The sequence below is a fragment of the Clinocottus analis genome, unplaced genomic scaffold (genome assembly GCF_023055335.1).
Source record: "Clinocottus analis isolate CAN_PGR_092001 unplaced genomic scaffold, fCliAna1.0.p SCAF_10, whole genome shotgun sequence".
Taxonomy (NCBI): domain Eukaryota; kingdom Metazoa; phylum Chordata; class Actinopteri; order Perciformes; family Cottidae; genus Clinocottus; species Clinocottus analis.
The window spans coordinates 6,668,404-6,687,957 of NW_027175821.1; the positions used below are offsets into that span (position 1 = coordinate 6,668,404).

Below are 19,554 nucleotides of genomic sequence, written 5' to 3' on the forward strand. Positions count from 1 at the left end.
GGAATGGATGGATGATGGGACAGAGCAGCCAGGATTACCCGACATGCACCACAGAAAAGAGGTGTGTTGCGCTAGAATAATCGTGACTGCTGTTACACTCTTTGGGCACTGCAAGGTGAGCAAGAGCAATAGCGGCTGCTTCCTGTGTCCACCATGGCATTATGGACAACTGTTGTAAAAACAAAATGGCTTCAACAGGGAGCAGAAAAATAACATGACAGCTTGCCTTTTTGTCTTCTTTTTTTCTCTACCTTATCTCTGAGGAACACACAGATACTGCAAAGTAACTTGTGGGCATTTTAAATATCCCTCTACATTTCACAGAGGTACAGGGAGACATTAAACAAAACACTCAGAAATGTGAGAATGTAATCACTGTAAAGAAATGCTATTTAAAGCAAAAAAGCTCCTAGTCATGAATGCATAAAATAAGCCTACGCCTACTCCTTGGAAATTCAAACATATCACTGAAAATAAATGCATCGTTGCTGCTCCAATAGTTCAGATTGTATCCTTCACACATCCACCACTGATTTCACACATCAATCTTCAAGTTAAATATTCTTTGAATGGTAGAGAACAACACTGTGGGCTATCATGTATGCCTCCTTTGTATTCGAAACTAAAGGTTCATGAAGAAAAACACCGCTGAACCTTCACCCTTTATTGGCACATTATAGCTGCTACAGTATATCGCTCGATCGCGGCAGGTGATTACATCAAATACGCCGGTTTAATTCTAATCAGCTCCTTCCTGTACATCCTGTGTTTGCCGCAGCTTACAAGATACCGGGATTCCTGATTTATTGACTTGAACAGCACGGTCGTTCCTTCTCTGTACATACTCCCTTCCTAATTCCCCCCCTAACTCTCGGCTGTGCTTGTCGTTGGTGAATCATTTCCGTGCCCTCTCTATGCGATTGATTGCCCACCACGGCGAGGTAAATTGCCAGGCAACTCGGCCCCTGATTACCTCTTAGCACAGAGTGCAGTCACACCAGCCAGGCCTTGTTAAAATACATCTCTGCCCCCCCGTTGAACCCTTTTTGAATAGCAGCAGCTATGATGACTTGCTACAGCTAGCTAGCATGGTAGCATGGTTGTCGAGCTTTCAGGTAACTGAATTGCTCGTCTCTCGCGTCGTGGTTTAACCGCAAACAGCACAACAATGTTTACACATGTGTCATCTTGTCAAGCACATGGAGTGATGTGAAGAAATAAAATTGCAAAAGCAAGCACTCAAGCAATTTGTTCAAAATTTGTCAAATCCACGGGTGAAAACGATGGTTTGACAAAGCAAGAAAGACAAACAAAAGGACAGTGAATGTTCTTGCCTCCACAATCATTCCCAAAACTAGATTTCTTTATCTGCAGAGCAAGTCTTTCAACAACAAGCTAATCTGTTATAAACCAACAGCCGGAATAATTGGGCTTTTTATTTTTACGCTGGGGGCTTGGAGGAGTGTATGATAATGTGTGTTTTGACGGCATGCTCCAAATTAACACATTCCATTTGAAACCATTCACAGTGAAAGTGCACAAGTCTTAATTTTCAACGATATTTACAGTCATCTAAACGTCTGAGCCCCCAACAGAGTTCGCACAGTTTTTTTTCATTTACAGAACCAGCATAACAGGAAATGACTTTAAGTGCTTTTTCAGAGATTGAAAATACAATACAGTGATCTCTCCACTGTTTATTTTGTTTGAATTGTTAAATATTGATTTGATAATTATTTCTCAACAAAAATGAAGTAAAAAGACTGTACAAGTCAAATCAAAAGTAACACATGCTGGTTAATCTATCTATAGTGTGGACATGCATATTTTTGCTAAAGCCATCCAAGTGACCCTCTAGTTCCACACTATGCTCACGTTTTCTGAATTGAATTCAGCTTACACCCAAAATCGCTTGAGATTCAATTTGGGAGCAAAGTAATCATTGTAAAAGCAATCTTAAGTGGGAATGTAATTCAATTATAATTCAAGTAGCTACAATCTAAATTTAAAAACTGCACAAGATAATACGCTTTGATCAAATAACTTCCTTTAATTTCAGAACGGATATGCTTATCCCTTTGTTTTTCATGCAATTTTAAATTTATGAACTTCATAAATATAACCTATTAGCTAAATATTGAGTAGATTTCAAACAAAAACCTTGAAATTAATATTATTATATAGCATGGTACACATACTGCTGAGGAGGATGGGGTACTCCTACATAGTGTTGTATATTTGTGGCATATGGTGCGTTTTCTCTGCGGTCGTGTTAGATAATATACACAAACTCTTGTTCTGACTTTGCAGCACATCATAGTATCACAATCTTCTGGCAGCCTCAATAAAACAGACCCAGTGTGAGACATCACAGATCTTCCATTTTTCATATGCACCAAAGTTACGTTCATGATGCGTTTTCCCTCACGATATCCTGATTGCATGTAGCTGAAAATTAAGGATGGCTTTTGTAACGTTTGCAATTCTTAAGTAGTACCATTACCCAAGGAACCGTCTGTGATAGGAAATATGCTGTTTTCTGAATTTTAATAAAATCAGTGCGCTTATCAAGCCAAGTCATTATTTACAGTTTGCTGTTAATTCAATTTCTCGTCCCGTATTGGATTCACTACAGAGAACTAAGAAGATGGCAGGAGGATGATTGGAGACTGCCAGCTTTTGCGAGAATGACTGCCAGCAACATTTTAAGTTGCGCTAATTAATGTGCAGATACACTACTATATATTTTTGTAGTTATTAATGATGGCACAATTCATTGTTGGCTGAAAAATAGAGCTGACTTACACAAGTTGTTGCCATATGTAATATGCTGCATTTTGTTATGACAACTACGGCGAAAAAGAGAATAATATTTATTACAACCACCTGATATAAAAGTGCACCCGGGGTACTTCCATGCACGAGAACATGCCGACGTTTCTGTGGAGTAACAAGAGCAACATGCCAGCAATACATGGTTCATTGAAGCTGTTTTTAAAAAAAAATGATTTTGTATATTTAGGACCCCAGGCCTCTTACTGCCTCTTACTGCCTGTTGGAAGAAGTTATCACCTACCATAGACTAGGACCGTGGCAGAGGTGCTTTTGCGGCGAGCAACAATGTTTTTGGCCACACATGTGTAGTTGCCTGTGTCCGCCAGCCGGGCCTTTTTGATGACAAGGTTGTAGTCAGGCGTGATGAAGAAATTGGGGTCACTCGCTGGGTTGATCACATCCTCGTTTCTCTGCCACTCCACCTGAAAATATGTTTTAGAAGTCAAAATTCACTGCAACTTAACAGAAGCATTCTCCCCCTCCTATGCAGGTCAGCAGTGGTTCATAATGCAATCAAACAGACAACAAGAAGCAGAGAAACAAACAATTGCGGAGAACAATTGTGGATAGGTCTGGCACGGATAGTGAGATAAACAATTTTCATATGTATTCTCTTTTTGTGTTAGTTTTGTAGCTGTTGGAGATCTCTATGGCTGTTGGCGGTCTGAGAGTGAAACTGATCATGCTTTGTGTAGTTTCTGTGCCTTCTTGCAGAAGCCAAAACTGATGATTTTTCGTTTTTTTGGTGTACTGTCAGATTGGTTTGCTTGTTTTCTTGCTCTCACTTGACCTTGTGCCGTCTCGAGAGGAGCTAGGATACGGAGGCATTGTTGTTGGTATTACTGCCAGTTGCGATGCCGCATATAATTGGGCTTTCTTTCTCTCGTGCACTATTCACGTTTTCTCCCGTGGTGACTTCTGCTCTGATGTTCTTTTCTGTTGAACTGCAGTTGGCACCTTCTTTCCCATTTCTCTGCAAACTGTCCCTACACTGTCGAGCTGTGATTGGCTAGTCTGCTGCTCTTGGTCTCCGTGCTGTCGGAGTGGCTGGCCTAACCTCCTCTTGTGTTGTTATTAAAGCGGTTAGTGCCAATCTGGGACTGGGAGGATGCAGCATACGAGGTGAAACAGCTGGCCCTAGTCTGGTCCTCTAAACACAGGCACACACCACTGAGAGATTTTGATGACAGTCAGAGCGAGTTGGGCAGAACAACAGTGCATGAGAGACACAGGACATGGAGATACGGCGGAGAGATAGAGAACAAGATAGGGAGAGAGAGAGAGAAGCAAATAGACCCATTAATTATGGATAGGCCTTTAGAGATGCCAAACGGGGATTGAAGCCTCCAAGCCTATCCTGAGTGATGTGACGAGACGCTGTGATATACGGCTTCTTAGAGATGTAAGAGAGATAATAAATCAATAATGGGGAATAATTAGAGGTGTAATTTATCCATACAGGGTTGTCTGTTCCCTTGTGGAGCAGGGAGAGATGCTGTGGAGCTGATCCTGAGCTACTTTTTGCTCTTTGTCCTCCTGGTGAGGAACGGGTACATGGATCCGAGATGTGGGCCTATAAATATCTTCTGAATCTGTGTCTCACCTCGGCTTGTGGCACTCCCTCGGGGGGATGGCAGCGGAGTAACACCTCCTGGTCCAATGCTACCTCTTTACCCTGGGGCTCCTCCTCAAAGTTCTTTCTTAGGTCTGAGGGAGAAAAAATAGACACGGGAAAACCAATTAGGATATTTGTAAGAGCTTGTGAGCTTTAAATACTTCTATCCACAAAACTTGCCTTGGTGATGTGTGGTTTTTTTTTAAAAACTTTTCTAACTGTTAAAATGTCAACCCGTGGCCTTGCTGAGCATGTCACACTCCAGTTGGCCCCTAAGCCACACAGGGATCGGTGGCACCAACCATGTTGCTTATTACAGGCTGCCTGGCTGGTTCAGAGATGCTTGTCTGCTGCCAGAGGGGCCCGGCATCAAGCAAAAGCAATTGCATTACCCCTCACTCCTCCCCTACCACCCACTCTCCTCTCTCCAGCATCCGCCAGCCTCCAGCTTCCATCTGTATGGAGCAGCCACACGAAAACACAGCCCCGAGGCGCCTGGACAAGAGCTCCTGCAAGCCTGGCTGACTGCATGGGGCTTCACATTACGTCTCATTGGCTCCTCTTACCGTTGCACCAAGTCTTGCCATGCAATTGTATAGGCTACACACATTACACAGGTACACCTGCCAATGCTTATTTTAAATGCACGGCCATTGTTTCTGATGCGCGAGAGAGGACGCTGACCGCTGGCAGCTTGGGCCAAATTTGAAGTGTTCACCCCGGGTTTTGACTCAAGAGTGGAACAATGTGTTATCGTGTAGGGATTGAGGGTGCGGCTGTGAGCCACCGGTGAATTCCTTTCAACAGATGCTGAGCCTGTCCTGACCAATCACACTGAGAGAAATGTTAAGACAAGCAGAAACGACACGACATTTAATTTAATCAAAGCCGATACAATGGGACTGGGGGAGCCGTGAGATATAACGGTCCTGGAAGGCTCAAATGTATGCGAGTGCGGATGTGTGTGCACGTGAATGTGAACCAGTGCGTGCACATTAACGCATTGTTATTGAAGCATGTGTGTGTCCTTATCTTACAGCTAACTGACTTTGTTGAGTTCTCAAACAAGGTAGGATAATGAATGTGTGTTTTCAAAACGTCTGGTGGTTTGGAGACAGTGCTGCATTCAGCTCCGTCTAGAATAATGCATATTTATGTGGGAATTAATAGGCAGAATGCTTTAAAATAATCAAATGTAAAATGGCTTCTTCGAATAAAGCTTTTGAGGCTGCAGCGAGGGATGTGTGTTCCCCAGACAGATTTATGATTGCTGCACTGCAATAAATTTCAAATCTGTTTTTATTCCAGTTACTTCCACAGGGATCATTGCTGATATACTGTATCCAGAGAAAAATATGCTCATGAATACTGAAATTTAGTGTTCCACTTTCTTTTCTTTTTTTTTTTTAAAAGACTGCCTTCAAGCAAATGCATTACTCTGTTTCTCCCTACCAGGGCTGAATATTTACTTCTTAAGTGTAATCGCAGGAAGATGATTTAACTAAATTGTAATCGCAGTAATGCACTGCCGTGCAGAGATCCCAATGGCCTCTGGGCTAATTGTTAAATGAAAGTTAGTCTCCCCACCAAATCCAAAGTGAAAAAAAATGCTAATATCCTCTTTTTACAAACTGGTATGCAGTATGTAAGCACCTTGTTAGGCAGCATTTGCATTTGTAATGACACAGTGATCATTTTAAAGTGCACTCACAAGCAATCCTGATGTACGCTTTTTGGCTCTTCTGGGTTCCGGTGGTGCTCCAGGCGACACACTGACACCAGTACTCATCCAGACCGAAGATCTTCTCCACCTGCTGTCTGGTGATGTCAATTGTCACCTGCATGATTGGCAGCGCTGCGAAGCAAACACAGGAATAACCGTCAGAATGGTGAATGGTGAATGGGTTCATCCCCATCAACTCGTTTGACGGCGACAAACAATAAAAAAGAACCATCATATTTCCTCACAGAAAGAAAACAACTGAGTCCTTTACTGCGTTTTGTACCTTTCGCTAAACTGGCAAAGTAATTTGAAAGAAGCACGGGAAAATAAACAAGCAGGGAAGCATAATCGTATATAAACAGGGTGCTTGTTAACGGAGTAAAATGAGAAGAGAGCCTCACAGCCATCCTCGGTGTAATTTGGAAGGCGTTAAAACACCAACAGTTGGGAAGGAAGAAACACTCCACAAACAAAAACACTCAGCATGACCTGCTTCTCTATTAAATCCAGGAGAAGGGGAAGAGTTCACAATCTATAGAGCAATTCAACGACAGTGTTGATAAAAGTGATGCCGCTGTAGCGCAGTGCTGAAAACCGCTTTATTGCTTTTCAAGAAGAAAGTAAAGATGCCGCTTCTTTTAACAAAGGAATATTGGGACGAAATCCATTCTGCTAAACCGTCCAAGCAATATAGTGTTGTCAGAGTCCTGTCTGTTTTGATATTCCAGAAGCAATCTCTTATTTAATTTTCCTTTGACCTTTAATTTGCCACCTGTAATCCGGAGGTATTTTTTTTATATATTGAGCTACGACCTTGATCCCGACCATGTGTCCTACTTTCTCTTCACTCTGATGAAGAGATTGCCGTGTTTCCCCTCAGCTTCCAGCACTCTCTCCGTCTCATCTTTTCTCTCTGGGGTCTTCTAGAGAGAGAGGTGTTGAACCTTTTATATGAACGCAGAACATTTTACATTCACAGAGGACACATCCCCGGGACTGACAGAGGAGCATATACAACCCTGTATGTTTAAATCTCAATGGAGAGCCGCTCTTCAACTTTCATTTACATAAAGGCACTTTGTGACACTCTTACACTCCCCTCACACACTTGATCTGTCTGCAGTGATCATTGCTCCTGGCTGAAGCTTGGCTAAGTGGCACCTATCAGGCCATCAAACCTATACAGCAATTATAGGAGGCCCTCGAGGCGATATAAAGTATTCATCAAGCCAAAAGGGGGGATTTTTTTTGGTATACAATTCAAGACAAACTGCCTATGTGAGCGCAGGCTGGCCGAGCAGTGACTTGAGCTATTGGGAAGAAAAGAGGAGTGGCTTGGCCTGGTAGTCACGCCGTGATAAGTAACAGATAGACCACACATTTCTCAGCTTCTGAATGCAGTAGACTTTTCCTTTATGCGACCACAGTAAATGTGACTGTGTGCAGTGTATCCAGCCCTGAAGCGCCACTGTGAACATCAACAACACCCCGTGCTGTGTGCAAAAATTCACCAAAATGCTTGTCTCTGCAAAAAAAGGACAAAAGTGATATTTGTGTGTTTCAAAAAGTTTGAAATAAAAGGCTGGCTTGAGGAGTTCACTCTCGTTTACTCACTTTCTTTATCTCTCTATGTGTGTGTGTGTGTGTGTGTGTGTGCGCGCGTGTGCGTGTGTGATTGTGTGTGAGCTTGCAGTGAGAGTGTGTGGCATAGGCTGAGAGAGCAGCTAAATGATAAAACAATCGGCTAAAGTCACAAAATGGGTACCATAGAGATTGAACAAATGGAGCAGAAGACACCCATTGTTCATGCAATTCAAGAACAATGGTCCTCCCCGCCGTTGCATTTTGTCTACTCTAAACTAAAGTGTCAGCTATAGCATCGATAAAAAAATAATGAAATGCAGCACGAGCAGCATTTTTTTTCTTGATTGCATACGCTTTCATTTAAAGTATATGCAGCAATGTGCAATTTATATATTGTACACGAGGAAGGGATTCTGGAGAGGGAATTGTTTTGTGTGCTGTCTGTTATGTGTTAGTCAATAACGAAATGCATGCTATGTATGGACACACGTCTGAAACTATAATATGGGGGACGGAGATGGACAGAGGTCAATCTAAGAGGTGACCTTAAACTTTAAATTAAACTGTTTAGATTAGATATTCCTTTATTCGTCCTGCGGTGGAGACATTTGCAGGATTACAGCAGCAAACAGACCTAATAAATGTAACTGTTACAGGCTTGGATATGTAGATTGATGGAAACATCCGATGTCCATGATTTAGATTTACCTCAGCACAATGTATTAAAATACATTTATTTGGAATTTGTCAATATAACCTGTTTCGTGCTTTGTTTGTCTCTACTTAGAGGAGGAATGGTTAATGCAAACCCTCCTCCTTCTTTGAGCTCGAGGGTGAAAGGTATAGATCAGTGTGGAGATGCAAAGAATGAACAATAGCAAACCTGAAGTGAGAAATCCTAAGAGGAGCAATTTGAAGGTCTGCTTGCTAGGGTAATTGCATTCCGTTTTCTTATCTCTTCCTGTCTCCATAATTACCTGCTTTCTGTGTCTGACACCTTCCAGTAACACTGCTGTGAGTCACTTTCCAATTTCACTCCAATTAATAAGTAGGACAAAATAATCTTATCACATGGCGAACAAAATAGAACTGTAATTTTATAGCAGGTAATAATGATTAGACCGGCTGCTGTTTGCTGTTGTTTTCCAAAGTCTATTCACCTGGGAGGACTGTAAGCTAAACAAAACTTTATGAACTCATGGATGACGGAAACACTGGCGAAGCTAATTCATAGGAAACTGGAAACTGACACACACTTATTGCTCAATTGTGTTAATATTGATTTTTAATAGTATGCTCAGGTCTCTCCAAGGTGCTAAGAACTAAAAAAGAGTAAGAGTAATTTACACCTCTTTTACTGCCTGCACTTAACATTCCTGTTAAACGATAATTAAAACATGATGCCATTCCACCAGCCTTCAGTTTGATCTGCGGCCCATTTATAAATGAGCTCATATTCCAAACCTCAGTAAAATTAAAATTTTAAGGGGTGATTATGTGATTGTCACTGCTTGCAGCTGGAGCCAGGTGAGTTTATTTTTTATTATATAAGCCGACTCGGCTCTACTTACCCATAATATTTGTAAAATACACATCTCATTGCACACAGACACACATCATTAAGATACTCATAACCAGTGCCCTCCCTCTCAAACTCCCTGTTTCATAAGGCTTGATAAATATGAATCGCATGATCTTTGTCGCAATGATACCAAATCATAGTTATATCACAGTTATGTGTCCTGGTTTGTGTTGCACGCGCACACACGCACACGTTCGTCAGAAACTCAAGGTCAGCCTTGATGTTTAAGTATCTCTCAAACTTTAACAAGCAAAATGTATGCTAAGAGGTTAAAATAATTATGTAGTGTTTATATCGTAACAATATCGTAATCTGACACTCATTGATGTTGTGCTATGGTTGGGGGCATGTTTGCAAATGTAGGTTTTCATGAGCCATATGGACAGTTATATTTCAGGGGAATAACACTGAATCACTTAAAACAAATTAAAAGTATCTTAAAGTGCTATTGTTATGCAATGCACACACACTTATGCTATGCTCCTTCCTGCATTATTAATGCACACTTAATCTTCCTGTGGAAGAAGGCCACAAAACACTCCCTGTGGTGTTCCCCATGGAAACAGGTTCACCCCCCTCCCCTCTCTGGCCTGGACAATTATCAGACATTGTTTTACAGATTTTAGTGCGTAAATCAAACTGACTGGATCACCGTGTGGGATAACAAGTGTAGGCAACATGTACTCCCCGTTCCCAGTTTTAAGATGATTCCCTTGATGTTCTGTGATTCATTTCACCTAAATATACAAAGTTCTGTTGGATTTGTGTGTGAAGCAGAGGCAATGTACGCAGGGCTCGTGTCTAAAAGGAGCATCCGTGAAAGCATCTGGGCCGCGCACTCTCAGAGACGCCGCAGCAAACGCACAGTTCTGCCTCAAGACTTCTTGACTTTTTACAAACCAAACAAAAGGATGCAGAGTGGCTGAGTTCATGAATTAACTGACCGTACTGCTGTAAGATAGAGCTTGGTGCAAAGTCTTCAGGCAACGGAGTACAATAAAAGCTATTACTAGATCCACTGGGACCCACACACACACACACACACACACAACACATCGGCATTTACTGTACTGGCCTTTATTCTAATCTGTGGCAAAGACAACATTATTTACACTTGCACTCTATTTAGATGTTAAAAAAAAACTGAAGCACTTAAGTGAGAAAAAGGACAAAGTTGCACTGTAAGAGACAAAAACATAGACATCTGTGTGTGTGTGTGTGTGTGTGTGTGTGTGTGTGTGTGTGTGTGTGTGTGTGTGTGTGTCTGTGTGTCTGTGTGGAGGATGAATTTCCCCTTGAGCCAACAGGGGCTCAACACACACAGGGTAAACATCATTGGTCTCAATCCCGGGTGAGTCGATATTGGGCTTGTCTGAGCGCGGGACTTTATTTTTCTCTCCCTCACTCTTGTTTTCGCAGGCTGTGACCTCAATTCCATAGGGGTCATTTGCTTATCAAAGGCAAGGACTGGAACTTGCAGGTCCTGAGTGTGTGTTCATTGTGTCCAAGGAAATTCAATTAGGCGGCATCCCTACTGTGTGGCTGGGATTCATCAGTGTATGTAGGGGGATTAGGGTTGGGTCTACATCAGGGGAATGCACCATTTCAAGGGAGAGAGTTCACAATGGTTGAGGGGAGACATCACAGATGAACGCTTTTAAGAATGCACCGTCTGCACATCCTGGCAACCAGTCAAAAGCATGCTCTAAGTGTTTCATTTCCTCCTGCGGTTCCTCTTTGTACAGGTTGGCATCAGTGTCATCAACGGCATCATGCGCGCAGAGCTCCTTTTAGACCCACAATGCCCTCTTCCACAGACCAATTACTTTCCCTTTAATACACGAAAGAAATCCTGACACCAAACCAAGCTGTCAAAAAATATATTTGGACAACTGCCAGTTGATGTCTGTCCACAAATACAGACGCATAACAACCTGTGCAGTTTTTGCATGTGTAAATAATTCAGAGTTAACCCCAGGTCATAGAGCCAAGGTCATAACTGTTTTATCATCAAGTCCTCAGACTTCCATTACCATGTAAAGCAGTGAGGTGATGGGTGGCCCATGCTACCTGACGGGGACAGCTCAGAATGGCAGGTGGCGCCATACGCGTCTGCCTCCTAACAAGGCTGACGTGGCCTTCCGAGTGAAGCATGGCTCTATTATACAGCAAGAAAGATGGAAGCAGCTGGAGGAGGCGGAGGAGGGGAAGCAAAAAGAGGCCTGAGTTCATCAGGAATACAGTCAAGCCTCCCATTTAGGGATGTTGGTGAGGTTGCGACTCGAGTCAGTGGGACAGCGTTCTGGGTCAAGGCTCTGCCTCCGGTTATGACCAGCTTTTCGAGAGCTTCTTTTGATTGAGCTGTCCATTTTCCAGAATGAATGCACGCTGCAAGGCCCCCGCTGATGCTCTGAATGTCGTTACAGATTATTCATGGCTGACAAACAGGCGAGCAGGTAGCGCTCCAATCAATCCGGCTAGGTTCAGTCCAATGCCAATCCAAGGAGACTTAGGTGGCGCCTGGATGGCTGTGGCGCTACATCTATGCCTTGTTGCTAAGCGAACAATGGGTGATTAGGAGCACAGAAAAATATATAAAAGTTAATTAAAATCTATTCTCTCTTGCTCAACCTGGCACAGCGATATATAAAATGTGCCACAAAATCAACCAATACAAGAAGGCAAGGGAAGTTTATTTGTATAGCACATTTGAACAAGGTGATTCTAAGTGCTACACATAAAACTAAAGCAAAACTAAAAGCAAAACACGATGCAGATTTAAAAACAGTTAAGAAAACCTTAAAACAGTCAAGAAAAAATAAATAAATCGAATAAAAGTTGCCGTGCAGTTTAAGAAATAAAATGCAGTTGTGAGATGCAGCAGTTGAGTCTGGTTTAATTGAAGTCAGGAGCAAACAGAACATTCTTTAACCTGGATTTAAAGTAGCTGAGGATCTCAGCAGACCTGCAGCTTTCAGGGACCTTGTTCCAGATAAGTGGAGCAGAAAAGCTGAACACTGCCTCTTCATGTTTAGTTCTGACTCTTGGAACAGAAAGTAGACCAGAACCAGCCGACCTGAGGGGTCGGACGGTTCATAAGGTAGCAGCAGATGACAAGCATACTTAAAACATATCGTGCTTTATGAACCAGCAGAAGGATTTTAAAGTCAATTCTTTGTTTGACAGGAAGCCGGTGCAAAGACCTTGGAACTAGAGTGATGTGATCCACTTTCCTGGTTTTATTGAGAACTCGAGCTGCAGCGTTCTGTATTAGCTGCAGCTTTCTGATTGACTTTTTACAGAGGCCTGTGAACACAACGTTACAGTAGTCAAGACTACTGAAGATAAATGCATGGACAAGCTTCTCCAAATCCTGTTGAGACAGAGTGATTGAAGCTGAGCGCTCACTTTCAATCGTTGGTCCTTGGGACCACAAACAATAACTTTTGTTTTATCTTTCTTTAATTGAAGAAAATTCTGGCACATCCAGATGTTGATTTCTTCAACGCATTTAGCTAGCCCTGGTATAGGATCATATTCCCCTCGTGATATAGTTATGTAGATTAGTGTGTCACCTACATAATTATGATAACACACTTTGTTGTTTTTCGTAATCTGAGCCCGTGCAAGCATATATATGTTGAACAAAAGAGGCCCCAGTATAGAGCCTTGGGGAACACCAGTTAAGTGCTGCGCCAGAGAGTCCTACCCAGACTCTCAGTCTGTCTAGTAGCATGTCATGATCGACTGTGTCGAATGCAGCACTGAGATCCAGTAACACTAAGACTGAAGTTCTACCACTGTCTGTGTTTGAGGGAATGTCGTGGATAAAGTGGAAGAAGGTAAATTCTCATTGGCTGTTCCATCTCCATACGAAGACCAAAGAAAGCAATATTTCATTTACAGCCACCAGACACATCAGAATCACACGGTGAAAACAGCATCACTGTATCAGGTGTAAATAATGAGTCAAGATGAAAACTACTGCCCTCTGTTTTGATCCAAACAACTCTACTCCAGTCGGTTATTATTTATTATATATTTATTATTTATAGTTCTACGAGCAATCTAATTGGAGAACAAACGGAACGATCAGAACGTCGCTTCTTCACTGTCTGTGAGAGGTAATGAGTAAACCTGAGAGAGAGAGAGAGGATATTATTTCACGATAATTTCGAAAATTGCAAACATGCGTCAGCATTTATTGACCACATAATTGATTTATGTTTTGTCAAACTAAAATTGCTCTGCTTGCTTATGACTTCACTTTAAAATATAATAAATGTGTTTAGAAAATATATTTTTATGTGCTCTAAATCTTCCATTGCTGGCTCAGGAATGAGGCACAAATATAACACCATACATCATGAACTAACATGCCTGTTTTATAATTCGGCCTCTGTTACTAAGCGACTGCAAGTGCAGGTCTCTTTAACCCTTAACCCCCACCTTGATCAAAGTATTATTTTTTATTATGAGCCATAAAAAGGCTTCTTTCTATTTTTTGTACTCTTTTATATTTAAATTGTATTTTATTTTTATTTTTTTACACATAACATAACCATGGAGCATTTATATAACGATAAAAACACGCTCAGATGCACTAACATGCAGTTAATGACACACGGCCGACCTGGCTGTGTCAACAAAGCACAGAGCAGCTCGGTGACAACACACACACACACACACACACACACACACACACACACACACACACACACACACACACGGAGAGTGACTTCTGTCTCAGTGGGTCCAGTAAATCTTTACAGAGCAAATAGTTGTTTAATGCTATAATAATGTGGTGAGCATTGTATAGAGAGCCTTTAATGTCCACAACGAGACTGTAAAAATATATTCTCTAGTCATCACTCTTTTTGGAGAGACTCCAACTCAACAAAATAATAAAAATAACATGCTAAATAATGAAACTTTAGAGAACATAACAAGAAATACCAAGAGTGATTTGTCCACAGTTAACTTTCTAAACCCATCTGAAAAGGTTTACTGTGGAAAAAGACACTTTTATTACCTTTTAAAACCACATCATAGCTCAAAACATTCTCCATAGCACAAGAGACGACCGTTGAAGGGTTAACAGTCAGACGTGCAATATGTGAGGGGCTTAGACTTTGAGTGGAAATCGTTTGAGCTCAGTAGTAATAATGAATAATGATGTACACACTTTGCATGGCCCATGACAATGAGATCTTCATTCTGCAAGACACATCTCTCTCTCTTTCTTTCTCTCTCTCTCTCACACACACACGCACACACACACACACACACACACACACACACACACGCGCACACACAGTGAAACTAAATGTTTTTCGCAGGTTTAGAACGTGATAATGAATTGATGCACACAACTTTAAAATAGCTTTAGCGTGTCACCGAGCATGAGCAGGAATTTCATGGCAGACGTTGGAAACAGGTCTCCGTTCCTACGTGTCATCCCTATGTTCGGTCGTAGGCCACCTCAGAAGAGCCACAACTGATAACATCGAATGGACGTTAATTCAGAGCAATGGATTTTTCTATTTACATTGTCGCTCCATAATTAGTTTGCCCAACCTTTCCTTAATAGCGCTGATACACAAGCACTCACAGTGGCAGTGCTGTGATTTACCACAGTGCCCTTACCAAAGTGCCCTTGTTGTAATTACTCTCCATCCAATATCCTGACCCTGATGATTGGCAAGAGCAGAATGTTCTAGATGCCACAGTCTTCAGCCAGGGAGTGACTAGGGCCTGCTCCTTTATCTCCCACACACACCTTGTCCTGCCTCGAATAAGAACAAGTCAGAGGTGAAGCCCCGAAGCGCTTTGCTTCTGCTTCCATTACATTCTGCAAAGTGGGAAGATCTGATAGGACGTTACACACATGAAAGCCCTGATAATTTGCTCTGGCTAACATGCTTCTCTTCCCCTTGTTTGACATGGCCTTGGGCACTGAAGTAAATAAGGAAAACTGCTTCAGGTAAGGCAAGCTGGCTCCCATCTGCTTGCAGAGTGCTCTGTGACATACAAATTGCATTTGGGTTTTCCCGCTCTACCCGCGATCGGTTGGTCCCTCCTGGGCCTTTAGACGGTAGTGTTTAAGTTAGAAGGTAGAGGTTTTTTTGGTATCCAATGATGGCGTGTGGGCGAATGTAAATATGAAGCAAAAAAACAAACAGCCTTCAGTAAACAGCCTGAGGCAAACACAGAGCCTCTGAAAGTCTTTCTACTTTGAGGCACCAAAATGTACCAAACGCAGTTTGTGGATAATGACTCCGATTGTAACTCATACTAAATGAACACGTCTGTTTTGATGAGCCCTAACTATTCCACTTGCTATTTAGCTGTGATTACACCAATAGTCTGCTCATCGCTTGTTTCGTTCTAAACACCTTCTGCCTGTAATAAGTCATCTGGTGAACATCAAGTGAAAGTATCTAGATTTTGTTTGGAGATTTCTGCAAAATCTAATTTTCTTTGAGCAAGAAACTTTTGCTACGCTCCAATCTCAAATTCTTGGCCTTGCTAAAAGATTGCTTTCACTAGTTAAGGAATTGTAATATGTGGTGCAATCTCCTGGCTCCAAGCACCACGGGAAATCTCCAAATAAATAGTCAGTGTCAACATTGTGATGTAGGTACAGAATGATGTGTCTCAGAATCAATCTTCCTGAAAGGGTAATGACAAACAATCAAATCAGCACAATGTGATGTACCAGGTAGCCTCACATTATGAAAATAGTATCACAGATATACAGGATTGCACGGAAAAAAGTGTCACAATATAGCCTTAAAAATAAAAAAAAGGCACAAAAAAAGCATCACTATATACTGCATATCCTGTGGTGTAAGAAATGGAAGAATGGCTGAATCTTAAAACAATGAAACTTTGGAGATATTCACTACCTTCACCTGTAATCTGTTTAAACCCCACTTGCCCCAGTGGTCATACGGTGTTGAGTCCAGAATCAACAACAATGCTCCACATGAGTGGTTGAAGTGCTGCAGACAGAACATGGACTGAGCCTTTAAATATTAATTTCTTTGTTCAAATGTGACTGAATTAATTATTTATACAGTAGATGCAAGACGAAGCATTGTGGGCTTCATAAATAACCTGACGCTGAAAATTGAGAATGTGGAGTGAAAGTAAAGAGCGGACCCTTGAGCTTGGTTTGATATCTGAGGTACCAGATGCTTGGAGGTCGCGTTGGAATAACATGCACAGATGCAGCTGAGATTACCAACTTGCTTAGAAGGAAGAAATGATGATTCAAGAATCATGAAGGCAAGTGATGTGATGTTCCAAAAATTTGGAAAGAGCCCAACTGCATTTACATTTTACCTTACCGATTAATCTGATGGTAATTTTCTCGATTAAGTGATTAATAATTTGGCTCAAGCAAAGTAGACACATTTAAATTGCTTTGTCCAACCAAAACCTAAAGATACAGCATTTTACCAAAAAAGCACAGCGAATCATTACGCTTGAGAAGCTGCGTCACCAATGACTAATTGTCAGTTTTCCTGAAAGTGAAACAAACTTGCTTGCCGTCGAGGTGACAACTCATTTGACAACAAAAACATGCCAATAATTGTGTCCTGAACACTGCTTTTAATTCCATTAAATGTGTTAAACGTGTACCTGGCGTTGTCCCGTGATTGAATGCGGAGACGGAAATTTCGGCCTTTGACTGTCCTTTTAAATACATGTTTGAGATCTCTTGAAAGACAGGCGAAAGAAAACAAGAAGAAAAAAAAAACACTTCACAAAACAAACTCTTGGTCTAAAACAATGCGATTTAATGAATTATTAATATGAATTGCTTAAAATTGCTTCCCGATGGCTCCCAGACCAGGGCCACTGCTCTTGTTGTCGGCATGCTTGACTGAATACCCGCTCCGATGAAAAGGCTTTCCTCCAACATGCGAGGCGTCGCCTCTGCTTTTTCTTTTCTGTGTGCTTGTGGTAGACGCAGTGACCGCATGATACTGAATTCACCAGTGTGATATGTGGGCAGGAACCTATTGGTAATTGACTTGGGTTTGTTTCCCTGAAACATGAGTCAGGAGGCATTTGCCTGCTTGTTTTTCACCCACCTGACCCAAAGGCCAGCAGGCTTCATAAATACAGTCCATCTACTTCATGCTTACTTGAGACTGTTGAAAATACAATGTCACTTTTATGGGTTACGGTTATGCTTTTGGTTGTAAAATCAGCATCCCAGCTGTTATGTGTGTTGCTTCCAGAGAACATGTGTCATATTTTGAAACAGCACTCCATGAGGATATTGAAGCCATACTTCTTCCCTCACAGCATATAATAGTGTTTTCACAACGTCAACACTAACCCATACCCAGGGCACCTGGCAGCTTTTGGTTTAAAAAGGAGAATGGTGAGTTGCTGTTTGTTTGGAGGAGTGTGTAAAATACTTAAAGTGAACGTCTCCTTGGGGCCAAACACACAAAGCATTAACTGTCAGCAACTGAGTTTCTCTGCCTATCAAAAATCTCCATGGACTATTTAGCTGTCAGCTCCCTCACGACACCTCCCAGTTCCACTATTTCTAAACGGATTTGAGCAGAGCAGGTGCTGATTGACACCACAGACTCCCAGTGTGTCTCTCTCCGTCAGCATAACACTTGCGTCTTCCATTTCCATTGTGTGCAGAGGTAAGTTGGGAGATAAAAATATATTCCAGTTAAAAGTGTAAAATGAGAAAAATATCAAAGTTGATGGCTTATAATCAAAATAGCAAGGCAGGGAAGAAGTTTACCGGCTCCTCTCTGCTCCATTCTGATTTCCGACTGTGTTAAAATGGCATATTTTGAGGCACATTGTGGAATCAAAGCAAATTTGCAACTTTGGCCTCTATTTGCGTAGCACAAGAGCAGTACAAGTGGCCTGGGTGAAGCATGTGCTGCATTTCATTACAGCACAAGACCACATTTCATTCAAAAGTCTCGGTTAGGACACGGAAGGCTTAGAAATAAATTTAGACTTCTCCAAGCAAATATTTCCAAGTCGCTTTGAGGACCAAGACGCTCTACACAAAAGGTACACAGACTACTGTATGCCTTTGGAAATGAAGTTGAAAATGCATTTGCGTATTCTTATCATTCTTACTGCAAAGCTGGTAAACTGTGCACAATGTCGGAGACCAATAAAATAATCTTTCATTATTTAAAAAATGATAAATTCAACATGATCAGAGACTTTTAAATGTATTTGCTGCACATGCCGGTCCGTACACTGCACACAAACGACAAATGCAGGCTTGAAGAACTGTATTGATAACATGTCTGTCTTTACCAAAAAGGGTAAATAAATAGATTAGACTGTTGTAAAAGAAATAACTACGACTAAACGAGTGCTAAATGCATTCCGACTTCCAGCAAGGGCAAAGCTTTTGAGAAACTGACAATATGAAATTACTTTATAGAAAGCCAAGCGCGGGGCTGACGCGGGATATGTTTTGCTGGGAGGACAAAGGCTGTGCGCGTGGGAGATTGGAACGCCAGCGTTGTTGTTTGACAAATGGTAATTATCTTTTTTTCCCACTTTTGTTCCACTAATTGCAGTTAATTTTGAAATTCATTATTCCTGCATGTCAAGACCAACTTCAAAGGAACAGGCCGTGTACCTACTCCAAATTTCAAAATAAAACGAAAACTTACATGAAGCTTGGCCTTTGTATGAGACTAACGGCGAGATCAATCAGCACAGCTGGTTGGTTTTTAATTCTACCTGCCTCACTTTACTCCCGCTGCTCCTAACACACTTGCCGTTGTCTCAAGGCCAGACGAACACAGGCTTCACTTAAACCCACTTTGACCCCACACTCTGAGGTGGGTTGCTTTGCATTGCTGTGCACACACACACACACACGCACGCACGCACGCACGCACTGTCTGTGCTGACCTGTCTGAGAAGCCTAAAAGAACACGTTGGCAGATGTGTCACGGGAACAATTCACCTTGCCATCTGTTTTCTGTTTTTAGGTGCTCTATCGCCAAATCCTTCCGCCTCCGTCCCACAATCAAGGACAGGATTAAATACAAGTCTCATTATGGGGAAGCAGCTAATAATGCATTATCAATTATGTCCCCTTGGCCACTGATCAATGTTTAGCAGGTGCTAGAAGGCCTTTTTGTTCATTTAGGATGATATTGGCCTCTTTCCCCCTGATTCTCATACGTCCTTCTGTTCATT

At 41.8% G+C, this 19,554-nt stretch overlaps 1 protein-coding gene across 4 annotated transcripts in view; it reads right to left on the reverse strand.

Moving 5' to 3' along the window:
- The window catches only part of unc5a (unc-5 netrin receptor A), a 124,228-nt gene that overhangs the window by 36,278 nt on the left and 68,396 nt on the right, over positions 1 to 19,554 (reverse strand). For all 4 annotated transcript variants that reach the window (XM_068584838.1, XM_068584830.1, XM_068584821.1 and 1 more), the window contains exons 3-5: positions 6,162 to 6,305; positions 4,439 to 4,542; positions 3,077 to 3,257 (exon numbers count right to left, since the gene is read on the reverse strand). In XM_068584838.1, coding sequence (XP_068440939.1) covers positions 3,077 to 3,257; positions 4,439 to 4,542; positions 6,162 to 6,305 — 429 coding nt within the window. The remainder of the gene's footprint in view (positions 1 to 3,076; positions 3,258 to 4,438; positions 4,543 to 6,161; positions 6,306 to 19,554) is intronic.